At 52.0% G+C, this 15,240-nt stretch overlaps 2 protein-coding genes across 2 annotated transcripts in view; both read left to right on the top strand.

Moving 5' to 3' along the window:
* The window catches only part of ESAM (endothelial cell adhesion molecule), a 92,471-nt gene extending 89,791 nt beyond the window's left edge, over positions 1–2,680 (top strand). The window contains exon 7 of the mRNA XM_008171090.4: positions 6–2,680. Coding sequence (XP_008169312.2) covers positions 6–465 — 460 coding nt within the window. The 3' untranslated portion in view covers positions 466–2,680. The remainder of the gene's footprint in view (positions 1–5) is intronic.
* A 153-nt stretch (positions 2,681–2,833) lies between these two features.
* Positions 2,834–15,240, top strand: part of VSIG2 (V-set and immunoglobulin domain containing 2) — a 38,177-nt gene continuing 25,770 nt past the window's right edge. Inside the window, exon 1 of the mRNA XM_065570440.1 lies at positions 2,834–9,275. Coding sequence (XP_065426512.1) covers positions 9,209–9,275 — 67 coding nt within the window. The 5' untranslated portion in view covers positions 2,834–9,208. The remainder of the gene's footprint in view (positions 9,276–15,240) is intronic.

Below are 15,240 nucleotides of genomic sequence, written 5' to 3' on the forward strand. Positions count from 1 at the left end.
TTCAGGGAAGATGCTGTTGCTCCAAAGACGCCTTCTTGGGGTAAAAGTTCCGGTTCTGACATTGTCTCCAAAAATGGTACCTTGTCGTCCGTGCACACGACCCGGGACCACAAACTGTACCCGTCCAAGCCCGCTTCAGACACAGCCTCCATCACCACCGCCGCCGGCAGCACAGTGGGCTACAGACCTCCCCATAGCCACCCGAGGAGCAGAACCCTGACGCCCACTCCCAGCTTGTCCAGCCAGAGCCTGCCCCTCTACTTCCCACCAGGAATGAACGGCGGCCATTACCCGAGCACTGTGCCAAGCAACAGGAGCGCTCTGCACAGGACAAATGGGGCACAGCCGCAGGCCCCCCGGCAGGAGCCCACTGTCCCTCAAGGGCTAACCACCTCTACCCTTACCAGAATGGGTGCGGTGCCAGTCATGGTGCCTGCCCAGAGCCAAGCAGGGTCTCTGGTGTAAGCATCCAGCAGCGTGGGTGCCCTCTGTATGCTGGAGCGGCTGGAAATGGCCATTAATCCCAAGCAAAGCAGACTGGAAACATAGCGACCAAGCCACCTCCAAGCTCCTGTGCATCAGGGCTGAGCGTGAGGGGGAGCTGTGCACACGGCATCACGCACCAGCTGCGGGAGCTTCCCAGGGACAGGCTTCCTCAGATATACACTCTGCCAGCTCCCAGTGTTATCCTTCCAAACGCCTTCCGGCCCTGGCCCACTCCCCCTGAGGGCTAGGAGCCAGCCCGGGTCCCCTCCGTGTGGGGAGGCCGCTGGCCAGCAGACTGTTTATTGAAGGAATGTCGCTGCTCTTGGTGTTGCTAGTTCCCTGCTGTGGACTTCAGCCCCTGCTGCTTCTTGTAGGACAGGGGTTTTCAACCTTTTTTTCAGCTGCGGACCCCTAACAAATTTCTGATGGAGGTGCGGGCCCCTTTGGAAGTTCAACCTGTGTTCTGCGGATATAGGTGTTGGAACAATATGTACAGTGGGGGTGCTGAGAGCCATTGAACCAAACTGTAACCCCTGTGTATGATGGAAACCATATCAAGCCAGGGGGTGCAGTAGCACCCCTCACCCCCGTAGTTCCAGCACCTATGTCCGCGGACTCCTCCCATAGAAGTCTTAGACTGCAAACTGGCTGAACAGAATTCAACTGTAAATATTGCCCGTGCTTGGCACGGCATTCGCCACCACAGGAGAAAGGGCCCTGGGCTTGCATGGTAACGACAGCACTTCTGGGGTTTGGCCTGTGGGTGGGGGTATTCACAGACGTTTGGTTGATCAGAAAAACGGAATGCCTTTTCTGGGATCCGGAACTTGGTTTTCATAGACACCTTTCGCGATAGTCTGTGATCCCCCAGGGGGCCGCGGCCCACAGGTTGAAAACCGCTGTTGTCGGAAAAGCCCTGCTGAGATGAGACGGTCTGAACCCATCCCAGGGATTTCAGCGTCAGGTAGAACTGGAACCTGTAAACATAGCGCTGCCCTTCCCTCGGGCTGGCACAGGGCAGGGCTGCAGCTGGGCTGACCCCAGCACAGGCTTGGTAATTTCCAGCCTGAGGGAGCCACCACCACAGGGCTTGAAAGATCCACTTGCTAGTTGTGGGGAGACCGGACTGCTCGGCCAATGGTGTCTGGGGGATTCAAGCTTCTGCTTCCACCTTGTGGCTGGGAGGGGGCCTCCCGCATGCGACCCCACATGGTGCCACTTTGTTGGTGCTTGGAGGGAGTTTACCCGCAGCTGGCAAATGCCATCCACAAGATGGCGGTCGGCCTGCGGCTTGCTTGGAGCAGCAGCCCAGGGGCTGAAGCGACTTGCTGGGGGAGAGGTGACATAGTGGAGAGTCCCCTTGCGCTATGAAGTCGGGGGGAGAGTGCCCCTTCCCTGTCACCAGCCGGTGGAGGCGCAGGGCCTTGGCTGGGAGGGCTGTACGGATTCAGGGGCTTCGCCCCCGGGTTTTGCTGTGAAGACCTGCCCTCATTCTGGGTCTGCCCCGGCTTGTAGCTGCAGCCCTGTGGCTAGTAGGTGTCGGGCTCTGCTTGCCCAGACTGACACTCGTAGACCCTGTTCTGCCTAGGCCAAGGGACCCCGCCCCACCCCATCGCCTGCTCTCTGAGTGCTCCAGCCACCTGTTCCAAGTGTTGGGAGACAGGCCAGAGTCTCCACTGGGATCTGTTCTCCTCCACTGGGACTCTCCATGGAGCTGCACTTTGTAAAGATCCCCCAGGCTCCTGCACCCGAGGCCCTGCCCTGCCACGGAGAACAGGGCCTCCGCGGCTTCCCTCCAGGAGATGGTTGTGAGCATGTGCTACTAACCTGCGTGTAACACTCTAGAAATAACCTTATAGCCTAATATCCTAATGACTGATTTCTAAGGACGCCTTCAGCATTTGAATTCATACTGTGCAATTATTACTTTGGTTTATTTAATGGACTCCTTAAATCTTGTGTATTCACTTTATTTTTTTGATAACACATAATTTATTCCTGTAGATACTAACCACTCTTCCAGCCTGGGCTGTACCCCTCTGATCCATCTCATGCTGGCTGTTTCTAGATGTCCATCAGACCCTTCTGTTGGGTGCGATGGGGAGGCACTGAAAGATTATTTTTCTGTACAATTTCAAAATGTAATATTTTTCATAAGTGATCATTAAAAGTGTTTCTGTTTTTGTATTTAAAATAGTGCCGAGCTAGCTGTGATTCTGGGAGGTGGGGCAAGCGGTAAACAGGAAGGGCTCCAGATCTTTGCCACTTCCTCTCGCTAGCTCTTTTTGTAGGTAAACAAAGCTGTATGCAAACTTTGTGCTAGTAGCGGCCACGGAGCAGCATCGACCATGTTAACAACACTGCTCCCCCAGCCAGGTCAGGCGCCTGATGCAAATGAACTGCAGTCAATCCTCCTTCATCCACAAACCAATGTTGTCTGAACCAAAGAAAGAAAAGTTCAGAGATAAGGGGCTGGCAGGAAAGGAGGAGTAGCTGGAACCAAATTATGGAAGCCACAGAACCTGGAAAGTCTAAGCCAGGGGTGGCCAACCTGAGCCTGAGAAGGAGCCAGAATTTACCCATGTACATAGTAATATGTCAGCAGCTGCCCGGTACCTCCCACCCACCAGCAGCCCCACCGATCAGCGCCACCTCCTCCCTCCTGCACCTGATCAGCTGTTTTGTGGTATGCAGGAGGCTTTGAGGGGGAAGGGGAGCAGTGAGGGCATGACAGGCGAAGGGGTGGAGTGGGGGCAGGGCCTGTGGCAGAGCCAGGGGCTGAGCAGTGAGCACATATATATACACACACACGCCGGCACATTGGAAAGTTGGCGCCTGTAGCTCCAGCCCTGGAGTTGGTGCCTATACAAGGAGCCACATATTAACTTCTGAAGAGTTGCATGTGGCTCCGGAGCCACAGGTCGGCCACCCCTCTGAGTCCTAGAAGGAAGATGAACTGTTCAGTGTAATACAAGGGGGTAGAACAAGGGTTACATAGGGAAAAGCTCCTATCAGCCACTCAGAGGGAAGGAAAAGCTAATTATCTGCTTGGACCAAACTGAATTGCTCTTCTTAGCCCAAGCCAGGCCTCTGATCCACTATTCTCCTTGAAACCAGCCTAATGGGCTGCGAATTGCTGTACAGAGTCTGAGGGGAAATCTTATCATAGAATCATAGAAGATTAGGATTGGAAGAGACCTCAAGAGGTCATCTAGTCCAATCCCCTGCTCAAAGCAGGACCAACCCCAACTAAATCATCCCAGCCAGGGCTTTGTCAAGCTGGGCCTTAATAACCTCTAAGGATGGAGATTCCACCACCTCCCTAGTTAACCCATTCCAGTGCTTCACCACCCTCCCAGTGAAATAGTGTTTCCTAATATCCAACCTAGACCTCCCCCACTGCAACTTGAGACCATTGCTTCTTGTTCTGTCATCTGCCACCACTGAGAACAGTGGTTCCTATCTATCCAGCTGCCCGTATGTCACCAGTGTCTGAGCACCTCACAGCCCCACATGGATTCATTCCCTCAACACTGATATATAGGGCTGCATTATACATGTGGAAAACTAAGGCGCAGGGAGCAGAAGTGAATGGATGATGGTCGTAGAGGGAGTCCATGGCAGGTCTGGGAATTGAACTCTGCTCCTGTGTGCCTACGTCTAGTGCCTTAGCTGCCAGGCCACTCCCCAGAATGCTGAGTGGGTGACACGCCCAGAACTTCAGAGCTATGTGTGCAAGCATCACTCCCCAAAGAGGAGGAGGTCCCTTGTTTGCAGGGTTATTATTACAACTCTAGATGAAGGAGAAACTAGAGCAATAATTGATGTGTCGGTTTGGAGCCCAGCCTGAGAAAATCCCCTGTGACAGACCCAGACCAGTGGGGTACAGGAGTCTGGTAGAGGGCAAATATACTGGTCACTGGATGAGTAGTTTTCTGTTCCCTGAGTGACCAGAGCAGGGGCTGCACTAGAGTAATCAGGAACCTGCTAGAACCAGTTAAGGCATGCAGGCTAATTAGGACACCTGGAGCCAATTAAGAAGCTGCTAGAATCAATTAAGGCAGGCTAATCAGGGCACCTGGGTTTTAAAAGGAGCTCACTTCAGTTTGTGGTGTGAGGAGTTGGGAGCAAGAGGTACAAGGAACTGAGAGGGTGTGCTGGTGGAGGACTGAGGAGCACAAGCGTTATCAGACACCAGGAGGAAGGTCCTGTGGTGAGAATAAGGAAGGTGTTTGGAGGAGGCCATGGGGAAGTAGCCCAGGGAGTTGTAGCTGTCATGCAGCTGTTACAGGAGGCACTATAGACAGCTGCAGTCCACAGGGCCCTGGGCTGGAACCTGGAGTAGAGGGCGGGCCCGGGTTCCCCCAAACCTCCCAATTGACCTGGACTGTGGGTTCTTCCAGAGGGGAAGGTCTCTGGGCTGTTCCCCAACCCACCTGGTGAATCTCTGAGGCAAGAAAATCTGCCAATAAGCGCAGGACCCACCAAGATAGAGGAGGAACTTTGTTACACCCCAAAGAAATGTGCTTTGTGTCAAACCGAAACCTTTCAGTTTTTCTCACTCAACGAAAAAAACAAACAAAAAACCATCTCATTCAACCTGAAATGAGATGGGTTTGGGGTTAGGGTTTGGATGGTTTTGCCCCTTTTTTGTTGTTTAAATATAGCAGCTAAATTTCCAAATGAAAAGTCAAAACCTTTTAATTTTGAAATGGTGCAAACTGGCTGGTTGGTTTGTTTAAAAAGGCAAATCTCCCTTTTTTTGGCTAAAACTATTCTCTGAATTCAGGCAGGAATTGTGAACCATTTCAGTGCCCTGAAAAATGCAGCTTTTGGCAAATCTGCTATTCATCAAGAAGCATTTGCCCGACTCTAGTAGCTGCACTTGCCAGCATTGGATGGTCCAACAACTTCCTGTCCACATTGACCTGTCTGACCCTGTGACCTCTCGTTAACCATCATTCATTCTCCATTCCTAGAGCATTCTGATCCACTCTCTCTACTCCCCACTTGTTTTCTTTCTCTAACCAAACCGCTGGGGATAAACTGGCCAGGAATAAATTGAGGCTGGAAATTAGAGGCAGGTTTCTAACCATCAGAGGAGGGAGATTCTAGAACAGCCTTTCCATAGCAGTGGGGGACAAGCCACCTGCCTAGTTTGAAGCTGGAGTTTGAGAAGTTCATGAATGGGACGATATGGCAGGGGGGCCTGGATTTGCAGTGGTTGGACTCGATGACCCAGCCCTATGTTCCTCTCCCACTCATTCCAGCTTTGCTCTGCCCTGCTGCCTCATCTCTCGGCTTGTTGGCTCTTGGAGGGGGAGACAGGACCTCACCTGTTTGTTAAGCATCAGGACATTTAAACCTCCCCACGCCACGGCTGCGTTTGCTGCCTGTGCAAAACTGCAAAGCTGTGAATTCCCTTTTTGTTTCTAATACGAGCTCTTCAATTGGCTGAGTAAAGCAAAGTCTTGCTCTTGGCTCGGTGGCATTGCTTTTGAACGCCGCGTCTGATCAATTCCAAGCAATGGTCGAGGCAGCAGTGGCAGAACCGCATGGACTGTGATGAATTCTCCAGGTTTTGGCCAAAAAAAGTCACTTTTTCGACATTGTCTGCAGAAAAGCCCCTCTTGGTCTGCCCAGCCCTACTGGACACAGAGACAGCCAGCTCCTTGTGGTACCACATGACAATCCTTGCTAGTGCTGCCCGTAGCCTCCTCTCCAAGGGCTTGGCGGACATCACTCAGAGTGGCCCCTGAGTGGTCACTGAGCAATGTCCCCATGGCATGGACAGGGAGATAATTCAGGGCTGGTTTTCCAGATGAAGTCAAGGGGAGCTGTGGGTACGTAACGTCCCTGACAATCGGGCCTTGATTAATTGGCCCAAAGCCACACAGGCAGCAGCATTCAAACTCCGGTCTCCTGCCTGAGCCATAAGTCTCCACCCTCCGGGGGCAGGCAGTGGGAGTACTGGGAACACAGGACATGCTGGCTGTTTTCTCGTTCGGGAGCTCCTTGCCAGGTGTGTGGCTGTCTCTGATGGACCCGTGGCACTGTCTCTCTTTCTGAGGCTTCACCTGGCTGGAGTTGACTCAGCTCTTTTTTTCTTTGGGAGCGTCTCACTTGTAACAACCACTGTCAGCTACTCAGAAAGCACTGCTTTCCCTGTAATCAGTCATAGTGCTGGGCCTTTTCAATCTTCCTGCGGCACCTACCCAGCTCCTCTAAATGCACTCTCAGCCCATCAGCATAGCATTCACCCATGGCACCAGCCCTCCCAGACATGCCACCTATGGAAATGCTTCCCAGGAAGCAAAGCCGCACCTGTGCACGCCAGCTTCGCTCAGACTGGCCTGCCAGAGTTGCAGACGCTCTGGCCGTTGTCCAAGGACAGCCTGTGTGGGATAAGTAGGGAGCTGCAGTGATCACCTCAGTGGAGCTAGGTTCCCCATGCTGCTGGTGGAAGTGGAACCCATGTCACGGTGGTCCACAGAGAAAGCTGTGCATCCTTACTCATCTAAGTGCCACCTCTCTGGCTTTTGTCACTCATCACCTTCCAATCACACACCTCCCTGGCCCGCTTCCCTCCAGACCTTAATGTTTATGGAGCACTTATTGCCACGCTCTCAGTGCTTTTCCTGGACACTGGGCTCAAAGCTGCCTCCACCTCTCCTACCTGCAGCTGCTGGAAACACTGATGCAAATTCCCATTCAGCATCTTTGGTTCAGCTTTTGGGCTCAGGCAAAACTCCAACTCCCAGGAGAATTCCTGCTCCCGAACGGATTATAAAGGTACTTCTTCTGTGCAGGAGGAAGCATGGCCATAGGGCCGACACAGAACTCGGGTTAGTCTCTGTGTCTGACCATGGGCAAGCCACTGTCTCTATGGCTCCACTCCCACCTTTGTTTTAAAAGGGTGGATACCTACTGCACAGGGGTATTTAATCAATGAAGCCAGGCCTGACTGGGAAGTGCTTGGAGAGCCTGAGATGGAAGCACTAGGAATGCAAAGTGGTCCTGATGGTTGCAGAGAGCTAGTAGTCCCAGAGAGCCACATTCAACCTCTTGTCCCATGGGTGCTGAGGACACCATCTGCCTGGCCCTATGACACACAATCTTGCTTGCCAGCATCAGTGCATCACTGCTTTGTGCCTCACTCCCCCAGCCAACCAGCTGGTTCTGTCTCCCTCTTTGTGGGTGTCCCAGCACCTGGTGCCACTATCCCCTGCCGAGTTCTGAAGCTTCCATGAACTGGGGGATATCTAACAACTCCAGCCCGTTGCTTTGGCTTCCAAAGCTGGTGCCAAGCAATAGAGTCAAGAGTAATTGGGATTCATGACCAAGCCCCTCGCCCTGATAAACACCCTTTGCCTGTAGCATAGGAAGTGTGTCTCTGCATGCTGGCTCTTGTGGTCATGGCATACACTCAGAGAGGGAGAAACAAAACATTGCAACCTTCAAGGAAGAGCAGCTATGTAACATAACTGTATTGCTTAGAATCCAGAACCCTAACACGCAAGCCAAATACAGAGAGAGACGAAGCAGGCTGAACCCTAAGGCAGAGAGGCACAAGTCACCCCATCTTGCTCTTTTGTTGATGGCCCATTGAGGTCCCAGATCACACAGCTTTCCTCAGAGGCCCCTAGCCTGCAAGCAGGATCAGGAAACCCCTTACATGTTTACAGTAACAGCTTTTAATCTAAACGCAGTTTTCAATGCACGACATCTCTTCACCTTTCCACACTGGATCTGACACAAGGGCCCTGCAGGCTCCCATTTCCCAGCAGGGCTCCTGGGCACTTCCTTCCATTACGGACAGACGGCCTTTGGACTGAGCTCCTTTCAGAATGGGACCACCTGTGTTGTGGCTGGCCTCACAGGAGTCTGTCCCCATGGCAGGGCATGCTCCCTCTCTCTGCTCATGGCCCTGACTGGTGGCTCAGCACCCGTGATGTGCTATCACACTTACCCCGCACACACGCTGTTCTCAGCGCGCTGTAACTGGTCTGGCCAGGCCAGGCCCGGAAGCCTCCAAGGATCCCACTCAGGGTCATTCAGCTGCTTGCTGCTGGGACAGCGCGTTGGAGGTCAGGCAGCATCCCCCCTCACCCCTGCTCCTCCTCACGCCGCTGAGCAGGAACGGAGCTCTGTCTGGAAAGCTGCGTGCTACCGCCCAGCCGAGCATTGTTATTTAGTAAATCTGTTTCCCAGCCCTCTGTTTTCCAGCTTATCTGGGCAGCGCTGTTTGCGCTGGTGGGGTTTGGGTGGAAGCGGCAGGCACTGGTTTTGGAGTGCTGTTAATTTTTAACCACCCCAGCGCTGTTCTTTCCTGGCTGTAGGAACCAGCTTTCCCTTTTCAGAAGGACCCCAATCTTCCAATGGCCCTCAATGCTGTACGGGAAGAAGGGGTCCCATGCCTTCGAGCCAGGTCCTTCCTCTGGGACTCCTGCCTCCCCCTTCCCTCCACGCACGCACTGCCCCTACCCCTGAAACCCCGGCAGTGCCAAGGGGTCCCTGGGCGGTGCCACGGGGCAGGCGGTGGGCTGAAGGCGTTGCTGAGTGGGGGCCACAAGAGCGTGGTCAGTGTGGCACAGCGTGCGATTAGCAGTGGCTGCCTCTTGCGTGAGTCAGAGCTTCACACCGCTTGTTTGCTTTAGCTGAGGTATAAGATAAAGAGCAGTCGTGCTTGCTGGACAGTTTCAGCTCTAAGCAGAAAGGTGACATGGCCAGGACCAGGCTCCCCAGCCCGCCGCTGTGCTGTTTGGCTTTGACCTTCTCCGCATTCTTTGGTGAGTAACCAATGGCCAGTGGCTTGTGGCCATGGGCTTTTCATGGGTGTGGGTGCCCAGGCAGGGATCTCAGTTGGGACTATTCGTGGGGCTGGGTGTCAGCTCTGTTTGTTCCCGCTTGCCCAGTCCAGGCAGTAGAGGAGGGCTGCAGAGCCTGGCTGGTGGCTCTGGAAGCCTCGGCACTGGGGCAGAATGCGGAAATCCTTGGCACAGTCCTGCAGCTTCCTCCCCCTGTCTTAACGGGCAGGCTTGCACGGCTGGCAACCCTAGTGCTTCCCTGGGACACCTGCCTTGTGCCCTAGTTATGCTGACCCTAGCAACCTGCAGCTAACCCTGTATGTCCCAGTACACTCCAGCCAGAGCAGGGCCTTCTTCACATTTGGTCACATGCTGGGAAGTGCTCTGTCGCTCATGCTGCGTCCTTGTTTGAGGAACTTGTCACGTACGGTTTCAGATTCTGCATCTTCCACCCTTTGTGAGAGTGCTGAAAATCTGGGAGTCCAACCGTCCAGATCAGCCTAGCTGGCCTGAACCAGGACCTTCCCAGCCCTCACATCCCTGGAGTCTTCTACAATCCCCATGTTGGAGGTGCCTGGAGTTGGCTGCCTTCCAGCTGCCAAGCCCTTGCGGGCCAGCCATGCCCAAGTCATCCCAACCGCAGAGCAAACAGGGCGGCACAGACTTGGGAAAGCAGGACGGGTCCTACCAGGCCTGTAGCTTTGGGGTGAGAGCAGGAAGGCACTAGTGGGATGGAAGGAAGATTGAGCCAGGGAAGCCGGAGTGCGTGCGGCTGTGCCCTGCTCGGGAGGGTGATTTGGTGAGGGGTGGGGCCGTGTGTGTGTGTGTGCAGATGCGGGAGAGGGTGAGACATCAGCAATGAGGGTGTGGGGGGAGGTGATTTGGGGGAAAAGGGGGACTGTTTGCAACACACCTCGGTTGCACCTTGTCTTCAATTGAATTGCAAGCTTTAGGGACTGAGCAGGAGCTGTGCGCGAAGTGCGGGGGGTGGGAAATCAGGCTTAGATTGGCAAGTTCATCGCAACCGTAACCATGGCGAGCTGAGCCTCTACCTAACAACAGGAGCAGGGTGGGAAGGGCAGCGAGAGAGATAAAGAGGGAACCAAAGTCACGGATTAGAAAAGTCACTGGAGTGAGTTATGTAAGGAAAGAGACGATGGGGGAAGGAAGTGAAGCCCAGGAGCATGGGAAGCAGCTGGCTCATGTACCCCGATATGTGCAGCATCTGTGATGTTCTGTACCTCGTGGGAACACTCTACACCCCCGTGTTCATCCTTCTAAAATGATTGTGTGGTATCCAATGCAAAATTTGTCATGGGTGTCTGCGGAAGGCTCATGATGCACTGAGCATTGTTGTTATAGTGATGTTATAGGTTATAATTTCATGTATATAGTTATGAGGCTGAAAATGTATCCTCGTGGCTTAAAATAAGCCCAGGCAAAAACTCTCCAAGAGCAGAGAGGCAGTTCACACCTCATCAGGGCATGTACGGGACAAACCCAGCCCAGCCTCACAGGAACAAATGACGCTGGCCTAGGCAGCAACAAGAGGATCGGTTGGACTCTTGAGTGAGTCAGCCCCCTTCCTTTAGCCAGTTTGGGACTGCGATGAGGTAATGCTCACCTGACTCTGAAGGAGATGGGGCAAAGCCAAGAGGGAAGAAAGAACATGATAAAAGGGAGAGATGTTTGCCATGCTCTTCCTCTCTCTTCCACCTCCATCTACAGACCCCACCACCCAGCGACTGAAGCGCTGATCAAATGGGAGAGCCTGGCTGAAGAGCAACCAGCCAGCCTGTGGTGAGAAGCATCTAAGTTTGTAAGGGCATTGAAAGTGTTAAGATCAGCATAGAATGCGGTTTGCTTTCATTTCATTTGGCCAAATCTGACTTGTTGTGCTTAGATTTTAAGTGATTATAAGTCAATCTTTATAGTTAATAAATCTGTTTATTCTACCTGAAGCAGTGCATTTGGTTTGAAGAGTGTCAGAGACTCCCCTTGGGATAACAAGCCTGGTACATATCAATTTCTTTGTTAAATTGACAAACTCATGTAAGCTTCCAGCGTCCAGCGGGCATAACTGGACACTGCAAGACGGAGGTGCCGAGGGTTGTGTCTGGGACCGGAGATATTGGCTAGTGTTATTTGCTTGCAAGTAGCTGGGGGTTCTCACAGCAGAGTAGGGTAAGGCCATAGGCACCCCCCGCCCTGGCCCTGCTCCGACTCCACCCTTTCCCTGCCCCTGCCCCTGCCCTGCCCCCATTCCAACCCCTTCCCCAAAGTCCCCACCCCAACTCCGCCCCCTCCCTGCCCCTATTGGACCCCTTTCCCAAATCCCCGCCCCAGTCCCGCCTCTTCCCTGAGCGCGCCGCATTCCCCCTCCTCCCCGCACTTGCTGTGCGAATCAGCTGTTTCGCTGCTCAAGCGCTGGGAGCCAGGAGGAAAAAGCAGGCAGGCAGGCAGTGCGCCCACGGGAGGAGGCAGAGTGGAGGAGGAGGTGAGCTGGGGTGGGGGGCGGGGGGCTGCCGGTGTGTGCTAAGCACCCACCAATTTTTCCCCGTGGATGCTCCAGCCCCAGAGCACCCAAGGAATCAGCACCTATGGGTAAGGCTGGCTCCCAGAGTCAAGGATTGGAGTGTCCCAGCAGATCACTGGTCCAGATAACACCGGAGGGGAACGTCACAGCATCCCAGGGCTTAAAGTTATTGATGAATTGGTCCAAGCATGTTCCCGCCTCACTTCCCTTCCGCCCTGCTGGACACCCACGCTTCATAGAATCATAGAATATCAGGGTTGGAAGGGACCTCAGGAGGTCATCTAGTCCAACCCCCTGCTCAAAGCAGGACCAGTCCCCAACTAAATCATCCCAGCCAGGGCTTTGTCAAGCCTGACCTTAAAAACTTCTAAGGAAGGAGATTCCACCACCTCCCTAGGTAACCATCCCCCTTTGACTTTCAAACCATGCGTCACCGTCACTCCATGGTGCTGGACCTGGCTCACAGGCGCTGCAGATGTGCCTCGCCTTCCTTTCCTTTTCGCAGAAATACTGGTGAATGTGGTGGTGAAGCTCTTGATACACGTTTGCAATTGACGAGTATTTGCTACATGACACAGACCTAGCGTGGGATGTATGGAAACCTCAGTATGCCAAAAATCAACAATGTGATGAGTAGAAAAGTCCAAAATCTAGTTAATATAGAACATGATCAAAACAGCAGCACTGGGATTGCGACCCCAGTCCAGACTCCTAGCCTGCATGCTGCGTCCAGCAGTGGCCAGAACCACGGCTTCAGAGGATGGAACAAGATTCTGATCATGCATCTGAGCACCTCCTCCATGTCAGCTGTCTCCTTCCGGAGATGGGGTGACCAGAACTAGGCGCAGTGGGCAGGGGCACTGCTGAGAATGGTAGCATGATCTCAGTGTTGTTTTATAGCACTCTTCATGCTTTTCTGACCACTACGGCACAGTGATTGGAGGTTCTCATTTTGCTCGCCACAGTGAGTCACAGGTGTTAAGGGCAGACGACGGCACCATTAGATCATTTAGCCCGGCCTCCTGCATGGCACAGGCCATTAACTGTCACCCACTTACCCCTGTATGGAGACCAATAACTGGTGTTTGTCTAAAGCATCTTCCAGAAGGCGCCAGTCTGAATGAGAAGACAGCAAGAGATGGAGCATCCTCCCCTTCCCTGGGGAGTTTGTAGCAATGGTTAATCACCTGCACTGTTAAAAGTTTGGATCTTAATTTGAATTTGTCAGGCTTCAGCGTCTAGCCATTGTCTCTTGTTCTGCCTTTCTCTGTGCATTAAAGAGCCATTTAGTACCTGTTGCTTTCTCCCCAGGAAGGTGCCTTATTCACTGTCATTGTTACACTCCCAGTCCAGGGATGGTTTTAAAACTGAGGTTTTATTAAACTTAATATAAAAACCAAACTCCAAAACCATGCAGCCTGCACAAGTCTCTCCGGGGACACCACAACCGCTCTGCGACCAGCCCTCGCTTCCTGACTGCTCTTTCTCTCTTCAGCTGGGCTCCAGACCTTAGAGCAGCGGTCGGCAACCTTTCAGAAGTGGGGTGCCGAGTCTTCATTTTATTCACTCTAATTTAAGGTTTCCCATGCTGGTAATACAGTTTAACGTTTTTAGAAGATCTCTTTCTATAAGTCTGTAATATGTAACTAAACTATTGTTGTATGTAAAGTAAATAAGGTTTTTAAAATGTTTAAGAAGCTTCATTTAAAATTAAATTAAAATGCAGAGCCCCCCGGACCAGTGGCCAGGACCTGGGCAGTGTGCCACTGAAAATCAGCTTGCGTGCCGCCTTCGGCACGTGTGCCATAGGTTGCCTACCCCTGCCTTAGAGAGACAGGGCACAGGTGAATTAAAACCATTATTCCCCTATGAGTGCTACATTTCTCCCTCATAAATATTATATCGGCCTGACATGTCAGCTAACAAAACAGGGTGACGCATACAGATCTGGTGCTATAATATTTGATTTCCTCCTCAAACTGTGGCCAATAAAACCCATCTCTTGTGAGACTTATTACCCGCTCTATGCATCCAATGAAGTGGGCTGTAGCCCACGAAAGCTTATGCTCAAATAAATTTGTTAGGCTCTAAGGTGCCACAAGTACTCCTGTTCTTTTTGCGGATACAGACTAACACAGCGGCTACTCTGAAACCCATTTCTCCAGGCAGTTCTCGCTATACCTGCCTTTAGTATTTTTCAGGTAATACCAGTTGATTTTGTAACTTGGTTTCTGATCAAGTATCCAAATGCAATCAATATCACTCACACCTCAGAGCAGAGACCTTCTACCACATCCTCCTGTGTTCTTTTGTTCTCCCTGGACTTACAATGGAGAATTTTAGCAATCACTGGATCTTCTTTCTGAGGCACCAAAATGTCTTCTCAGGAAATAGACTGGAGGGTGGATTTAATGCCCATGGAGAAGTCTCCTACTGCCAAAGAATTGGCAGTAACGGCTGCTAACCAAGCTACCTTGCCACCTCTTTGTACATCCAAGGGCTGTAGAACAGCCTTAACGACATTACTTGTTTCTTCTGTGCAGCCCATCGTATTGTTTTCCTGGGGGCGTTCTGGATACAGCATTTGCCTCTGGGTTAGATTTCCCTGAATGATATTTGATTTTGAAGTTAGTCAGATAAATCTGCAACCCACTGATGTGCTCTGGCATTCAACCTGGCAGAAGGTGAAGACATAGGTTAATGGGTTGTTATTGCTGTAAACTGTGAAGGATTGTTAATGAGACTACGTGCTGGTGCTTCAGATGAATTGCAGCAGTGGTGTTTGACTATCTCCTCAATAACAATGTAACCAGGGATCAGTTCTCCAGTTTTGGTGGACTGACCAGCACAGTGATAGTCAAGATGTCATCATCTTTGCTTAATTGGAACTGGACTTGTAAGGGATTTCAAAGTTCCATTGCAAGCTCTAAGATCAAGCCCATCTTTTATTTCTAATAACTCTTCAAGCTTCCTAAAATGTGTCACTGGGAGATTTATCTTCCATCCACTACATAAGAACGGCCATACTAGGTCAGACCAATGTTCCATCTAGCCCAGTACCCTGTCTTCCGGCAGTGGCCAATGCCAGGTGCTTCAGAGGGAATGAATAGAACTGGGCAATTATCAAGTGATCCATGCCAGGTTGTTCACTCCCAGCTTCTGGCAGTCAGAAGCTAGGGACATCCACTGCACAGGATTGCGTTCCTGACCATCTTGGCTAATGACCATTGATGGACCTATTCTTCATGAACGTAGCTAATTCTTTTTTTAACCCACTTTCAGCCTTTACAAGATCCCCTGGCAATGATCCACAGGTTGACTGTGTGTTGGGTGAAGAAGTACTTCCTTTCATTTGTTGTAAACCTGCTGCCTATTAAAATTAACAAGTTACCCCTGGTTCTTGTGTTATGT

The sequence above is a fragment of the Chrysemys picta genome, chromosome 16, assembly GCF_011386835.1.
Source record: "Chrysemys picta bellii isolate R12L10 chromosome 16, ASM1138683v2, whole genome shotgun sequence".
In the NCBI taxonomy this organism is placed as follows: domain Eukaryota; kingdom Metazoa; phylum Chordata; order Testudines; family Emydidae; genus Chrysemys; species Chrysemys picta.